The sequence below is a fragment of the Malaya genurostris genome, chromosome 3 (genome assembly GCF_030247185.1).
Source record: "Malaya genurostris strain Urasoe2022 chromosome 3, Malgen_1.1, whole genome shotgun sequence".
NCBI classification, from domain to species: Eukaryota; Metazoa; Arthropoda; class Insecta; order Diptera; family Culicidae; genus Malaya; species Malaya genurostris.
Window position 1 is genome coordinate 156,418,243 of NC_080572.1, and position 17,557 is coordinate 156,435,799.

Genomic DNA, 17,557 nt, shown 5'->3' on the forward strand with positions numbered 1-17,557 from the left:
CCCCTGAACCATGCCTTTGTCGATATTTTAGGAATAATTGAGTGCATCCACCGACCCAGATCATCTTTATCCCAAGAAGCTTGCCAGCTGGCAAGTGTTCTTTGGCGAGACGCGCTATAGAATTCGTTGAAAGCAATCGGTCTCTCATAAATCTCAGCCTTAATAGCACCACGTTTGGCTAAACTATCGGCTCTTTCATTGCCTGGAATGGAGCAATGAGCCGGAACCCAAACTATTGTGATTTGATAATTATTATTCAATATGACGTTCAGGCACTGTTTTATTTTGCCCAAGGAAAAAGGTTCATTTTGGCAAGCAGCGTTTGAGCGAATAGCTTCAATTGCACTCAGACTATCTGTGAAAAGAAAATAATGGTTTGGAGATAATGTGACGATTACACTCAAACTATAATGAACTGCTGCTAACTCTGCTATATAAACAGATGCAGGTTCTTGAAGCTTAAATGAGACCGAAACATTATTGTTGAATATACCAAACCCAGTAGCCTCTTCAATTCGTGATCCGTCCGTGTAAAATATTTTCTCAGAGTCAATATGCCTGAACTTACTTGTGAATATTTTTGGGATTTCCATCGAGCGTAGGTGTTCCGGGATTCCACGTACTTCGCGCTGCATGGATGTGTCGAAAAATAAAGTTGAGTCAGGGACATTTAGGAGGCTGACACGGATAGGAATATATCTTGAAGGGTTGATTTCCTGTGACATATGGTTAAAATATACTGTCATGAATCTTGTTTGAGATTGAAGCTCAACTAGCCTTTCGAAGTTATTAATAACCAGGGGATTCAGTACCTCACATCTTATTAGCAGTCGCGATGAAAGCTCCCAAAAACGATCTTTCAATGGAAGAACTCCCGCCAGAACTTCAAGGCTCATTGTATGTGTCGAATGCATGCACCCTAAAGCAATTCGCAAACAACGATATTGAATTCGCTCTAATTTGATAATATGAGAGTTTGCAGCGGAACGAAAGCAAACGCATCCATATTCCATCACTGAAAGTATCGTTGTCTGATACAATTTTATTAGATCTTCCGGATGAGCACCCCACCAAGATCCTGTTATTGTTCGAAGAAAATTTACTCTTTGTTGGCATTTTGTTATCAGAAACCTAATGTGTCCTCCCCACGTGCATTTGGAATCAAACCACACCCCAAAGTCATGGCATCATGAAACTTTGTGAGTTTGAGAGTTGTATGACTTGACTTGACGTTGAATATTGGGCGTTGGATTCCAAGTCAACTTATGAAGCCGACATTTTCAAACTATTTAATTTCGTCGATGAATTGTGAGCGCGGCAATGACTTACGAAGATATGAAGAATGCATGCTTATTAAATCTGTTATTATTTAATCATAATCTATTGAAATAACATCTTTTAGCATTATTTTATGGTAGAAGTTTTATTTTTTTAGTGAATACAGATAAATACAGATTTTTTATGCAAAACAATACAGATTTTCTATGAAAACATCTGGCATCTCTGCCCCTAAGTCCCATATAAACGAATCGTCAATGTTTGGTTCACTGCATGAACAAGTAAGCCTAGCAAATATCTCTCTTTCGTTGCGATAGTGTGAAAATGTGAAAGGAGATCGTTTCTGGCAACGCTTTATGCTAGCTACGGTGCAGAACAAACTTGTTTGTTTATCGTTGCTGTATTAATTTGCAACAATGCAACAATGCTTTCGGCAGACCCTGTCAGCTCAATCAATCTTCAGAGCGAAATCAATCTTCAGTTCAGCAACGCCATCGCACGGCATTACATTCAACACATCATGTCAATTGTATGGATGCGAAGTGCTGCTATTTTGGTGCGCACGAATTTAACATTTTCTTCCCTGCTTCTATGTACGAGATTCGATGCGGACTCGCCTGAGGGCGCCATGCTAACAAAAAAGAATGTTGCCAATAATTTGTTCCGGAAATTTGAGAGCTGGATATCTTGTTAATATGGGGTCTTTGCTTCTTGCCTGTGACTCGCTGCTGCGATCTTCACTCTTCCGGGTCTGAAAAATACTAGCTGCTGCTTAAGGGTTTTCCGCGGTTTTATCGGTTTTATGAATATAATATATATAATTTAATAATGAATATGTAGTAAATAAATGTAAATGAATAAATAAATATATAGATAAATAAATAAATAAATAAATAGAATAAATAATTGAACAAAACCCTACTCTTTACACCAACCTTTGCTATTAAGTAGAACTTAAACGTGACTCAAACGTGTAAACACGGAGTAGAAACGCGATTGACGTTCAAATTCTATTTAGACATTTACTGACAATGAAATAAGCAAAAATATACAATATTTGAAAAATATATACAAGCTGGACTCAGTGACCAAAGGAACTACATTGTGAGTGACCAGAGAATAACAGGTCACAAAGTTTTATCGAGTTTTCGCATAACTTGTATATGGTATTTTTATCAATATCATAAAGATTATGAAGATATAAAATTTATTGAACATAATTTAGATTTTATGTAGAGTTCCATTAAAGGTCATAAGTTGTCATATGTATTTTGTGAAATACCATCTGCGTACGATTCATAAGACATACCCAATGAATATAAATTATGTAACGAGTTAGGTTTCATCGGATTTCCATATGGGATATTCTTATAACTTTCATTGTGGTAACGTCTATTTAGATTTAACGTACACATTAAATAAAGATTATAAGTTTCCATTTAACTTCTATAATTATATTATATGATTCATATGACATATCTAATGATTATAAATAAGATTTTCATTTCAGTGTATAATTTTAGCTCACCAATGAAAATGAAAATTTTCAGAGAATGTCTCACTTTTTTCAATCTCAAACAAATAATAAATGTTTATAATGGCAGCATTGTGTAATTAAAATCAGCATCAAGCCGTTTTTCTTTTTAGTGAATTAAAGTGTAACCAAAAAAGATTTGTTAAATTAGTGTAAACTCGAAAGTGTGTTTAGTTTTACGAGAAGAATGAACTGTTGTGTTCTACACTGCACTGAGCAATTCTATCCAAACTTGAATTTTTCCCGGTTTCCAAAAGATCCGGTAATACGTCAACAATGGATTTGGTTATGCATTCAACAAAGCTCAATTAATTGTTTTTAAGCATTAATATATAATAAAAAATGCATTCACCAAAACATTTTACATGTTTATTGCTAATCAAAACCCGAGTCTAAAATGGCTACACTGTAGCCGATACGTTGGTATTTATCCCACAGGGCCAAAATGATGCGAAGGATGATTCGGAAGGAAGAATAAGAAGCCAGTTGTCAGGTCTTGTCTTAGATCATAATCTGTAAAAATATGTGAAAAACATTTTGAAAATTTGCTCTTATTTTGAAATGTTCCTTAAAATCTCGAAATCCGTTTGATAACATCTGCATTGTGTGGCACATAATCTGTGTGACAAAATAGGCACAAAAATCTGTGGTTTTACAGAATAATCTGTGAATTTGTTGTCTGACCACCAGTGTTAATTCTACATCGTGACTGGAATGGAAATTGTAATAAATACATGACTGTTAAAAGATGTTCTAAAAACATTTAAATAACATAATTCGCAAATCTATTCAATGAGTGTTCGCAAATTGCTCTCTGACGCAGTTACAAGGTATTGTTACACATGCACGTAATCAAGAGTGGCAAATATACTTCAAATATCTGATATCGATTAAATGTTCAACTAAATTTTGTTTTACTCCAGAAATGGGTGCTTTCGCTGTATATCATGAAAAACAAGTTAAAGAACTATGCGCACTTCATGCTCTTAATAATCTATTTCAAGGTAATTTTAAAGAACGTAGACTTACCCGATTAGAACAGTATGTTTCATTTTCCAGATAGAGAATGCTATAATAAAATGCAGCTCGATGAAATATGCCGAGGTTTAGCCCCAGACGACTACATAAATCCTCACAAGTAAGGCGATCTAAAAAAAATTCAATATAACTGTATCTTACTTATGATGTGATTCTCAACATCATTCAACTTTCAAAAATTGTTTGCTTTTAGTGTGGTTTAATCATTCATGAATTAATGTATTATTTATTTTATATCTATTCAGCTGATAATGATTGCATTATTTATTATATGTTTACTTTATTTATTATATACCTTTATTTGGCGGACTTTTGTGTTTTGTTTGTTGGCGGTTCTATACAAAGGACACTGGTCTTACCAGTTGTCGTATGTTCGAGCCCCGACCTGGAAATATTCTTAGTGTTTGTGATTCTAGGAATTGGTTGCAAAGTGATTTGATGAAACAGAAGGTCAAAATTCATAAAAAGAATGAAATACCAAGATTTTGCTTTGCAACTAAATTGTATGTTGAAATAATATCGTATAGTTACAAATGTATATAAAAATACAAAACAACTCCCTTTTTTTCAGATCGATTCTCGGACTTGGAAATTACGACATAAACGTCATCATTTCAGCACTACACATGAAAGATTGTGAAGCTATATGGTTTGATAAACGAAAGTATGTTAATAATTTCTTATACATTCATGAATGTAGTGTAACTTAACATATATATATATATATATATATATATATATATATATATATATATATATATATATATATATATATATATATATATATATATATATATATATATATATATATATATATATATATATATATATATATATATATATATATATATATATATATATATATATATATATATATATATATATATATATATATATATATATATATATATATATATATATATATATATATATATATATATGTATATATATATATCTATATCTTTATATATATATATATATATATATATATATATATATATATATATATATATATATATATATATATATATATATATATATATATATATATATATATATATATATATATATATATATATATATATATATATATATATATATATATATATATATATATATATATATATATATATATATATATATATATATATATATATATATATATATATATATATATATATATATATATATATATATATATATATATATATATATATATATATATATATATATATATATATATATATATATATATATATATATATATATATATATATATATATATATATATATATATATATATATATATATATATATATATATATATATATATATATATATATATATATATATATATATATATATATATATATATATATATATATATATATATATATATATCTCGGATCAAGCATTAGCGGACCTTACACGATCATTAAAAGTGTCATTACCAGAGATGCCAGGTCATTTTTTCTAAAATCTGTGTTGAAACCAAAAACCTGTCTGTGAAAATCTGTGACCGTTTTCCGTACCCTCACCACCCATTTTCCGTACTCTTTCAGCACATCGAATTCAGTTTAGTGAGCAAAAAAAAAAAAAAAGGTCTCACTACCGCCTCACTCTGGACCTTTTCCCTCAACCACTCGGTACTTTTTGTTGCTAAACTGTACTCTTTTCCAAAATCTGTGAAAATCTGTGATTTATTCAAGAATCTGTGAAAATCTGTGATCATTTTCAGAAATCTGTGAAAATCTGTGTCAGTTTTAAAATCTGTGCACAAAAATCAAAATCTGTGAAACACAGATTAATCTGTGAACCTGACATCCCTGGTCATTACTAAGTAATGACACTTCTGCCCAAACGCTCGTCATTACTGCATTACTGCACATCATTACTTTTTAGCCTTACACGTTCATTATTAATGATGAGTATTTGTAACTATTCCAGCACGGGGCTTGTAACCAGAATAACTTTCCCTCAGCAATTAAAGAATATTAGCAATATTCTTTATCTTCGTTTAGCTGAAAATAAATTTTATTTGCCATTGAAACGCTAAGGTTGGTCATTTCCACATTTTTTTTTTCACGTGCAGTTCTAAAGAGCAGGGATGCCAGGTCATTTTTACAAAAATCTTTGATCAAGCAAAAAACATGTCTGTGAAAATCTGTGCCAGTTGCCCGTACCATAATAGCAGATCAAAATCAATTTGGTGAACAAAAAAAAAGGTCTCACTACCAACACCGACTTGACGTTGCATATTGGGCGTTTAAATTCCATGTAAAATTATAAAGTCATCAATTTCAAACTAGATAAATATATGGAATTGCAATTCAATTGTGGATAAAAAAAAACTATGAAACTTCGTCGTTGAATTGACTGACAATCTATTGGAATAACATCTTTTATCATCATTTTGTTGTAAGAATTTCATTTTATTACTGAATACAGATTATTACAGATATTTTATATAAAGAATACAGATTTTCTATGAAAATATCTGGCATCTCTGAATACAAATGACGATATTCAGCACTTCCACAAAAAAAATAAGAAGAAGAAATAATGTTGGTAATGATGGAAAATTCGGAATTCCATCATTACTCGTGTCATTACTGAACTCGCAGACCTTACACGATCATTAAAAGTGTCATTACTTTTTAGTAATGACACTTTTAATGATCGTGTAAGGGCCGCTATTGAGTAGGAGAGTGTATTTATAATCGCTTGTCACCAGAGTTGCCAGGTTTGTTTTTTATTTTTTCAAAAATCTGCCAAACTCAAATATTTATCTGGATTTGTCTGGGTGTACTATATACAAGGGAATTTTTGCCGAGCTTCATTTTGAGTGAGCAAAAAGAAAAAAAAAAGGTCTCCCCACCTATCGTATAGAGGCCAAAACCGTAAAGATCTAGTAGTAACATCTGACTAAATCTGGGAAAGTCTGGGAAAATTTGGAAAATCTGGCAAAAGATCTGGTTAGTTTGAGTGTCTGGCGAAACGAGGAAAATCTGGCATTTGCCAGACAAATTTGGCAACCTGGCAACGCTGCTTGTCACCTTCTTAATGGTGCCATTCGCTGGCTGGACATCGTCAGCGACAGACCCCTATGAAGATTGTATTGATTGTCTGCTCTTTCCTACCACAAGCAGATTGTTACGGAAAATCAAACCGCAATTGTTTTTAACGATTTATTAATTTTTAGTTTGACGTAAAGCCGCCATGACTAAGTTCAGTTTTTGCAATAACTGAGCGGAAATATATATTGGAGAAGCCAAGTGAAAGAAAAAATAACAGGAAAGATGAATTTTTGGAAAAAGATACGCTCAGAGACAGGACTCGAACCTGCGTTCTTATGCATTCCGTGCATACGCGCTACCATTTCTTTTGGCTTTTTACGTTTAGTGGGTTTCAGTATACCTGATAAGTTCACTTGAAGCGAGGATTTGTGCGATTTACTGAACCAAACCTTCAATTTCACCTGATAGAATTTTTGCCGTTGTTAGACATTAATGTAATACACTGGGGTCTTATTTTACGCATTTTTACGCGGATTTAAACGGTTTTTGTTTACGCGGTACGTATCCCCCGCGTAAAAAAGAGACCTCAGTGTTTGTAATTTACCTCTGTACACCAATTTATAAAGTTCAATGTAACATGCGCAAATCTTGATTTAAACAATTCAAATTCAACTTTCTATAATAATAACGAGATCCCCAACGTGATCTAACACACCGAACGTTCCGTTGAGGAAATGGTTTTTTATTTCATTTCTGGTTTGACAGTTTGGTTTCCGTTGTTCTTTTTTTGTTTTGATTCTAGAGGTTTTAAACATTGTGTTCATTCGCCTCTTCGGACTAGAAAAGTTTTCTGACCCTATGTGCGGGATTGGGAATCGAACCCAGGTGAACAGCGTGAAAGGCATCGATTTACCCATCATGCTATACTATCTAACTACCAATAGAATCGAAAATTTTCAACTTGAACGTGTATTGCAACAACATTGAAGTTTTTCAATAGTACACTATTGAAAAACATGTTTGATTTAACCTATGACAGCACCAGCCAATCAGAACGCGAGATGTCTGCATCTATACAAGAGCATCCATATAAAAACTGAGTGGATCATTTTTCCTACCATTTGCTGAGCCGCTGTTCCCGAAACAAGACACACGAGAGCAACATCGAGGACCTGTCGTCTCAGTGTTTCCCGTTCTGCGAACAGGAAAAGGGGCTGTCCGTACACCGCTGCCAGTAACAGGTATAAAATGAAATGTGATGTGAGAAATAGCGTCATTTAAGTTAAAGCAGCTACTCCGAACGTACGAGACACCGTCAGCACGAGGCCCATTCAAAGTAATTTTCAGAGTGCTTTTCAGACCATTCAAAGCACTTTTCAGTGCTAAAGATTATCATAAAGAACTAGTTGAATTTTGGCGCTTTCCTACCATTTTCTGAGCAACTGTTGCCGAAACAAGACACACACGTGAACCATCTCAGATCTCAATATTTTCTACCAAAAGATTCATCAATATAGAACTTAAAATAATTTGCACCGTCACTAACACATTCAATTACGAACGGCAATGCGAATGCGAAAGTGATGATGTTGAACACATCTTTATACTAGTATACAAATATGCCGTGCGAAACAGAGTTGCCACGTATACAGATCAATATGATCAACAAAGGTTTCCACTTGATTTGCGCATTCTACTTTCCAGGCGTATCAGAACTGGCTGAACTTAAAGTAATCTTATAAATTTCTTTATCACAGTGATATGGTCGTTCTGAAAAGGCGACCATATTTCAACTCCTCGTCGTTACGGATGGCCAGCTGCAGATGGCGAGGGATGATTTTCGTTTTCTTGTTGTCACGGGCAGCGTTACCGGCCAATTCCAACACTTCAGCAGCCAGGTACTCGACCACTGCCACCAGATAGATCGGTGCACCGGCACCGACACGCTCGGCGTAGTTTCCCTTCCGGATAGATTCTGCCCAGTGGGAACTGCAGACCAGCACGGTTCGAGCCCTTCACGGTTCCTTCTGTGTGCGTGACAGTCAATTCAGTATTACTGGCTGCCGCTCTACTAACTCTCTCTTTTATGTCGTCTCACCGTTTCCCGTTCTGTGAACAGGAAAAGGAATTTTGGAAAAGGGGCTGTCCGTACGCCTCTGCAAGTATCAGGTATAAAATGAAATGTGATTTGAGAAATAGTGTCATTTAAGTTAAAGCAGCTACTCTGAACGCACGAGTCACGATGACACCGAAAACCGGGGCAGCCAAAAAGTCTAACAAGGCCCATTCAAAGCTTTTTTCAGTGCTAAAGATCATCCTATAAAGAACTAGTTGAATTTTGTCGCTTTCATACCATTTTCTGAGCAACTGCTACCGAAACAAGACACACGAGAACCATCTCAGATTTCAATATTTCCTACCAAAAGATTCATCAACATGAAAATTAAAATAATTTGTACCGTCACTAACACATTCAATTACGAACGGCAATGCGAAAGCGAAAGTGGATGTTGAACACATCTTTATACGAGTATGGGGTCCTGTGAAAATATGCCATGCGAAATAGGGTTGCTATATATACATGTTAATCGGTATTTAATTTATATATATATATATATATATATATATATATATATATATATATATATATATATATATATATATATATATATATATATATATATATATATATATATATATATATATATATATATATATATATATATATATATATATATATATATATATATATATATATATATATATATATATATATATATATATATATATATATATATATATATATATACAGGGTGATTTTTTAAGAGCTTGAGAACTTTTTTAAACAATAAAACGCATAAAATTTGCAAAATCTCATCGGTTCTTTATTTTAAACGTTAGATTGGTACATGACATTTACTTTTTGAAGATAATTTCATTTAAATGTTGACCGCGGCTGCGTCTTAGGTGGTCCATTCGGAAAATCCGCTTTTTTATCGACAAATTTTGTTCAGCGATGAGGCTCATTTCTGGTTGAATGGCTACGTAAATAAGCAAAATTGCCGCATTTGGAGTGAAGAGCAACCAGAAGCCGTTCAAGAACTGCCCATGCATCCCGAAAAATGCACTGTTTGGTGTGGTTTGTACGCTGGTGGAATCATTGGACCGTAATTGGAGAACAATTCATCTCAAGAAATGGACCGGTAAGTTGGCCACCAAGATCATGCGATTTGACGCCTTTAGACTATTTTTTGTGGGGCTACGTCAAGTCTAAAGTCTACAGAAATAAGCCAGTAACTATTCCAGCTTTGGAAGACAACATTTCCGAAGAAATTCGGGCTATTCCGGCCGAAATGCTCGAAAAAGTTGCCCAAAATTGGACTTTCCGAATGGACCACCTAAGACGCAGCCGCGGTCAACATTTAAATGAAATTATCTTCAAAAAGTAAATGTCATGTACCAATCTAACGTTTAAAATAAAGAACCGATGAGATTTTGCAAATTTTATGCGTTTTATTGTTTAAAAAAGTTCTCAAGCTCTTAAAAAATCACCCTGTATATATATATATATATATATATATATATATATATATATATATATATATATATATATATATATATATATATATATATATATATATATATATATATATATATATATATATATATATATATATATATATATATATATATATATATATATATATATATATATATATATATATATATATATATATATATATATATATATATATATATATATATATATATATATATATAGATTAGTCTGTATTATTATTATTATTATTATTAGTATTATTAGGACTAATAATGCTTGAAATTGACAATAGGTCATTAGGTGGTTTCGAGCATTCTTATGCCTGGAATTGGTCACCAATTTGAATTATTTTGATCCAGTTGGAATGAATATTAATATATCATATTCGTCCTGAACTTGGTGAATTTAATTCTAAAAGGAGGACTATTGTTATCAGGAATAGGAGTAAATTGATATCTTATGAACCGTTTAGGAACTTTCAAACTTTTCCGATCCGGCTCGGTATCGGTAATGTTTACAAATTGCAATGACGGCGAAACTGATTAATCAGGTGTAAATACACTCTCAAATCGGGAAAGGTTTGAATGTACTTAGATTTCTCCAACTTGGACATAGATGCCACCTTCTAACTAAGAGTGTGAGATGTGTGTTTCTGGAAGAGAACGGTTCACGTAGACCATTTCATCCAATCACACCTAGTATTTCTTCACGAAATACATGTAGTTCTTGTTTCCTGGATGCGTACTCAACACTAGAAGGCCCAAAACTTAGTTTAAACCAAAATTGCTCAAAAGCAGTCAAAATGATTGAAAGAGAGAAAGTCAATAATATAAACTGTGACAGAATAAATAAAAGCTAGTGCAGTGTGCCTAAGTGCATATATCGTTAAATAAAGAATTAGAAAAGTTCACAGAATTTAAAGCAATCCTTCCATTGTTTACATATTGTGACTTTCCTGGGCGATCTAGTGTTAAATGCGCATCCTTACATTATATAATTTAACAAGCTTACTGTTAAAATATACAATGCGAAGCAATATAAATGATTGCACAGCATTCGATAGTAAACATACAATTTGACATTCAATGAAAGCTCTATACAATTATCACCTGTGACGAAACTATGTTATGAATGCTATATAGTGAAAGCTTCAATGTGACATTCGTCTTTGGGTAGATTTACACGCTGCATGTAAACACATTAATATAGGGTAAATATTAATGTCAAGTAGGACGGTGTACATTATATCATAAGTAGGGCAGTGTTAATATAATGCATGAAATGAATTATATATCGATAATGTACTTCGTTAGTATTTAGAGACTTGACGAATTGAATTCGAATAAAATTATCTTTTATCTTCAAACCTGGTACCAAAAGTGTTTCGATATCATTTGGTAATTTTCAACACTTACTAACACCTGATTTTATTTTATTTTAAACTATCAAAATAAAAGATTATAGACAAAAACGATATGGAGTGGAAAATCCTAGGGTGCCACAGGAATACCAAAAGGAAATTGAAAACAAATCAAGAGCCCCAGTAAAACGACGAAAAATTGGTATTTTCATGTAATAACTCATTTGATGACATATTAACTTTTGGTAAGTCACAATATTTCTATTTTTATTATTACTTTTATTATTATCATTATTATTATTGTTGTTGTTATTGTATTATTATAAATATAATTGTTGTTATTATTGTTCTGATTGTCACTATTATTATTTTTTTTATTTTTTGATAAATTATCACATTGAGATATTAACAGGTTTCTCCGGCATAGTCAAAAAAGCGATGCAATGGGGAAAAGGAAATGTAACGCAACTTCGACAAAGATAGAAACAATCAGAGCAGATTACAATGGATAGTGTTAGTAGACCAAACATATCTACATCTATTTAGGAACTTTAAAGTAATAATCGTTAGTACCGCTTCAGACATAAAATACTATATAGGAAAGCAGGGCCAAGACCGAAGCGGATATAAAGCGAAATTTTCCAAAGTCTCATCGACGAGGACATTTAAGACAGAAGCAGTTTTTTTCATAAATACGTTTATTTCTTAAGGCAGTTTACATAAGTTTTTCTTCGTCGTAGCATTACTTTTACATAAAAATTCTTATCCTAATTTAATTCTAACATAGTCACAACGATTTGAATTTATTAAAACATATTCCTCTTATTACTTAAATATCATCTTAGGTAACTCGTCATTAATTATGAAATCTACTCGGAAATATTATTTGAACCAAACGATTTACTTTTATAAATTATAAAATAAGCTGTTATTTTCAGACATTTTGTTTATAATTTCATAAACTGTTTCGAGTTTGTTTGTATCATTACATAATTTCTATTCTAATTTAGCTATTGGTTGAACTCATGGACGCAGCTGGAATCAGAACTAAGTCCTAAAAGGGGCCTTTATTAAATTGAAACTCCAATTTTCTTTATGAAATGATAAATAAGTTTCATGTATGGAAGGTCACGACAAGCAAGAATGTCTCGAACTGGCACATTGGACAGTCTACTTTGGGTCCACGCATGTCCAAACGACATGATCAATATCCCGATAACCTTCGCCACAAGCACAATGATTAGTCTCGGAGAGCCCAATTCGAAGGAGATGTGCGTCTAACGTGTAGTGATTGGACATGAGTCTGGACATCACACGTATGAAATCCCTACTCAGCCCCTTGAACCATGCCTTTGTCGATATTTTAGGAATAATTGAGTGCATCCACCGACCCAGATCATCTTTATCCTAAGAAGCTTGCCAGCTGGCAGGTGTTCTTTGGCGAGGCGAGCTATAGAATTCGTTGAAAGCAATCGGTCTCTCATAAATTTCACCCTTCATAGCACCACGTTTGGCTAAAATATCGGCTCTTTCATTGCCAGGAATGGAGCAATGAGCCGGGACCCAGACTAATGGAAAAACTCCCGCCAGAATTTCAAGACTCATTGTATGTGTCGAATGCATGCAGCCTAAGGCAATTCGCAAACAACGGTACTGAATTCGCTCAAGTTTGATAATATGAGAGTTTGCAGCGGAACGAAAACAAACGCATCCATATTCCATCACTGAAAGTATCGTTGTTTGATACAATTTTATTAGATCTTGCGGATGAGCACCCCACCAAGATCCTGTTATTGTTCGAAGAAAATTTACTCTTTGTTGGCATTTTGTTATCAGAAACCTAATGTGTCCTCCCCACGTGCATTTGGAATCAAACCACACCCCAAGGTATTTATAAGTCAAAACCAGTTGGATCATTCTTCCCATCATATGAAGCTGAAGCTGCGCGGGATCATGCTTTCTTGAAAAAACGACCAGCTCCGTTTTCTCCGCAGAGAATTCGATACCCAGATGAACAGGCCAAACGGACAAATTATCTAAGGTATCTTGCAATGGTTTTTGCAGATCAATAGCTTGGGGTCCAGTAACTGAAACTACACCATCATCTGCCAATTGTCTTAGTGTGCAGGGGGTTACTAGACAGCTGTCAATGTCATTCACGTAAAAATTATAAATGAGCGGACTGAGGCATGAGCCTTGCGAGAGACCCATGTAGCTAATTCTGAATGTTGCCAAATCGCCATGTGAAAGATGCATGCGTTTCTCTGACAAAATGTTGTGCAAATAATTATTTATAACCGCTGGGAGTCCATATTAGTGGAGCTTGTCTGAAAGAACATCAATGGAAACTGAATCAAACGCTCCTTTAATGTCTAAAAATACAGATGCCATTTGTTGCTTTTGAGCGAAGGCAATTTGGATGTCAGACGAAAGTAATGCAAGGCAATCATTCGTCCCTGTATTTCTACGGAAGTCAAACTGAGTATCTGACAACAAACCGTTCGTCTCGACCCAAGTGTCGAGACGTCGTAGAATAATTTTTTCGAACAATTTTCTGATGCAGGACAACATCGCAATGGGTCTATATGAGTTGTGATTGGAAGCTGGTTTCCCCGGCTTTGGAATGGCGATAACTTTCACTTGCCTCCAGTCAGGTGGAACAATATTTTGCTCAAGAAACTTGTTGAACAATTCCAACAAACGTCTTTTTGCGAGGTCGGGCAGATTCTTCACCAAGTTGAATTTAATTCTGTCCAACCCAGGAGCGTTATTGTTACAAGACAAGAGTGCTATAGCAAATTCCATCATTGAAAATGGGTTATTAATAAAACCATTATTTGGAGGAGATTCTCGAATAATGCTCTGCGTAGGAACAGAATCTGGGCAAACTTTCCTAGCAAAGTCAAATATCCATCGGTTCGAGTATTCATCACTCTCATTGCCCACGTTACGATTCCTCATTCGTCTGGCCGTATTCCAAAGAGTGCTCATTGAGGTTTCTCTTGACAAACCTTCGACAAAATGTCTCCAATAGCTACATTTTTTGGCTCGAAGTATGCTCTTGTACTTGGTTTCTAAAACCATAAGTTTTTCAAAATTCTGAGGAGTTCCTCCTCCCCGTTTTAGAAACGTCTTGCAAGCATTTTGTTTTGCGAGTTTAGCCTCTGAGCACTCTTTGCCCCACTAGGGGTTGGGAGGCCTTCTGTTAGTCGTTGGCCCAGGAAAGCGTTTAGTTTGGGATTGTTCTGCGTCCTCCAGAATCGAACAAACGAGGAAGTCATATTCTTCAAGTGGAGGGAGCTCTTCCATTGAATTCAAAATACTAGAGATACTACTTTGGTATTTAATCCAGTCGATATTTTTTGTCAAATCATATAAAATACTAACAGTTCGGCTGATAAGTTCGAATCGTTTAATAGAAACACACCTTTTTTGCCAAAATTCGTTTTTATTATTAAACATAATTGCCATCAGAGGCGGTACAGCGACTATAGCGATCTTCCAACTTTTCGATACGATTTTTGTAGTACGATTTGTCCTTTGCCTCAAAATAGGCCTCAGTTTCAGCGATTACCTCTTCATTGCTTCTAAATTTTTTACCAGCGAGCATTCTCTTGAGGTCTGAGAACAGGAAAAAGTCTCTGGGGGCCAAATCTGGAGAATACGGTGAATGAGGGAGCAATTCGAAGCCCAATTCGTTCAATTTCAGCATGGTTTTCATCGACTTGTGACACGGTGCATTGTCTTGATGAAACAAAACTTTTTTCTTCTTCAAATGAGGCCGTTTTTTTAAAATTTCGTCCTTCAAACGCTCTAATAACGCTATATAATAGTCACTGTTGATGGTTTTTCCCTTTTCAAGGTAGTCGATGGAAATTATACCTTGCGAATCCCAAAATACAGACGCCATAACCTTACCGGCCGATTGTTGAGTCTTTCCACGCTTTGGGTTCGGTTCATCGCGTGCAGTCCACTCAGCTGACTGTCGATTGGACTCCGGAGTGAAGTGATGGAGCCATGTTTCGTCCATTGTTATATATCGACGAAAAAAAATCGGTTTTATTTCGATATAACAGCTCCAAACACTGCTCAGAATCATCAATTCGTTGTTGTTTTTGATCGATTGTGAGCTCACGCGGCACCCATTTTGCACAAAGCTTTCTCATATCCAAATATTCGTGAACAATATGTCCAACACGTTTTTTGATATCTTTAGGGTGTCAGCTATCTCGATCAACTTTACTTTACGGTCATTGAAAATCATTTTGTGGATTTTTTTCACGTTTTCATCGGTAACAGCCTCTTTTGGACGTCCACTGCGTTCATCGTCTGTCAAATTTATACACGTATCTTTTGAAGGTTGGTACTAACTGAAAATGGTATGGATTTAATTCTAGTGGCGCCCGATCTGTTAGCTGAAGTAGCAATGCAATTGCTACTGCTAATTGAGATGATGATTGGTAAATGATATACTCTGTAAATCAGGCAATATTTTCCAGGTGCAATCTAGTCGAATTGATGTTGAGCAAAGAGATAGATCTAATGCACTTGGGCGTGCAGGAGGTCTTGGGATCCGTGTCATGCTACCCATATGTGTTTGTATTAAAGATGATCTGTTATCATTGTAAACGGAACCCCACATAATACCGTGCGAATTTAAATCCCACAGAATCAATCGTGGAGCAGGAAGGGCTTCGACAATTTCATTAAGCTGTCGTTGTCCGACTTGAGCTCTTGGAGGAATATATACCGAAGCAATGCATATGTCCTTTCCTTTAATGTTTATTTGACAAGCAACTACTTCTATACTAGAAGTTGAAGGGATGTTTAATCTATAAAAGGAATAGCATTTCTTAATTCCCAAAAGCACTCCACCATACGGAGAGTCTCTATCGAGACGTATAATGTTAAAGTCATTAAAATTTAAGGCTATGTTTGATGTAAGCCATGTTTCGCATAAAGCAAATACATCACATTTTTGACTATGTAATATTATTTTAAATGAATCAAGTTTTGGCATGATGCTTCGACAATTCCACTGCAGGACAGTGATTGTATCATTTGCGGCGGGTGATAAATTATCCATCAAAAGATACAAAACCTGAGACAATTGGCCATTGAGTTGATAACTGCTTCAAAAAGGTTCTAGCTATTGGAAGGAATGCCATTATGAGGGTCTTTAAGGGTTCAGATATATTGAATGCTGAGAAAATCCATTCTACAATTTCCGAAAACTTCAGTAATCCTGTTGGTGGCTGTGAAATGGAGCCCACAGGATTATTATCTTTTTCTGTGCTAGATCCTGGATTGGTTTGTGAATTTGACAAACCAGGAGTCTTTGGTTTTGACTTTTTTTGTTTAACACGGGGATCTTTTTTTTAAGATGAAATTTTAGATGTCTTTTTTGGTAATTTGGAGGAAGACTTCTTTCTCTTAACTGACCCTTGGGTAGTGATAATGGAATTACTTTCACTATTTTCGTCTGAGTCAGAGTCCTCTGGTTCCTCTAGATTTGAAAACCCGTTTTCGGTTTCCAAAGGGGGGACATCAATGACCGTTTGAAGCATTTCTGCATATGTGCTTTTAAAGAAAGCTTAATTTTGTCTTTGTGCACTTTAAATGAAGTGCATACTGAAATATCATCATGAGGGCTATCCCCACAATAAATACATTTTTCAATTTCCTTGTTGCAATAATTATCTTTATAAGGCCCTTCACACTTAATACATTTTGGTTTATTACTACAGTAAGTAGCTGTGTGGCCGAATTTT

At 34.4% G+C, this 17,557-nt stretch overlaps 1 protein-coding gene across 2 annotated transcripts in view; it reads left to right on the forward strand.

The window, feature by feature from the left end:
- The first annotated feature begins 2,806 nt into the window (after positions 1 to 2,806).
- The window catches only part of LOC131435088 (josephin-like protein), a 61,768-nt gene continuing 47,017 nt past the window's right edge, over positions 2,807 to 17,557 (forward strand). The window contains exons 1-5 of one of the 2 annotated variants that reach the window (XM_058602598.1): positions 2,807 to 3,074; positions 3,225 to 3,642; positions 3,736 to 3,816; positions 3,872 to 3,950; positions 4,422 to 4,514. In XM_058602598.1, coding sequence (XP_058458581.1) covers positions 3,738 to 3,816; positions 3,872 to 3,950; positions 4,422 to 4,514 — 251 coding nt within the window. In that variant the 5' untranslated portion in view covers positions 2,807 to 3,074; positions 3,225 to 3,642; positions 3,736 to 3,737. The remainder of the gene's footprint in view (positions 3,075 to 3,224; positions 3,643 to 3,735; positions 3,817 to 3,871; positions 3,951 to 4,421; positions 4,515 to 17,557) is intronic. The other variant, XM_058602599.1, reaches the window with a different exon arrangement.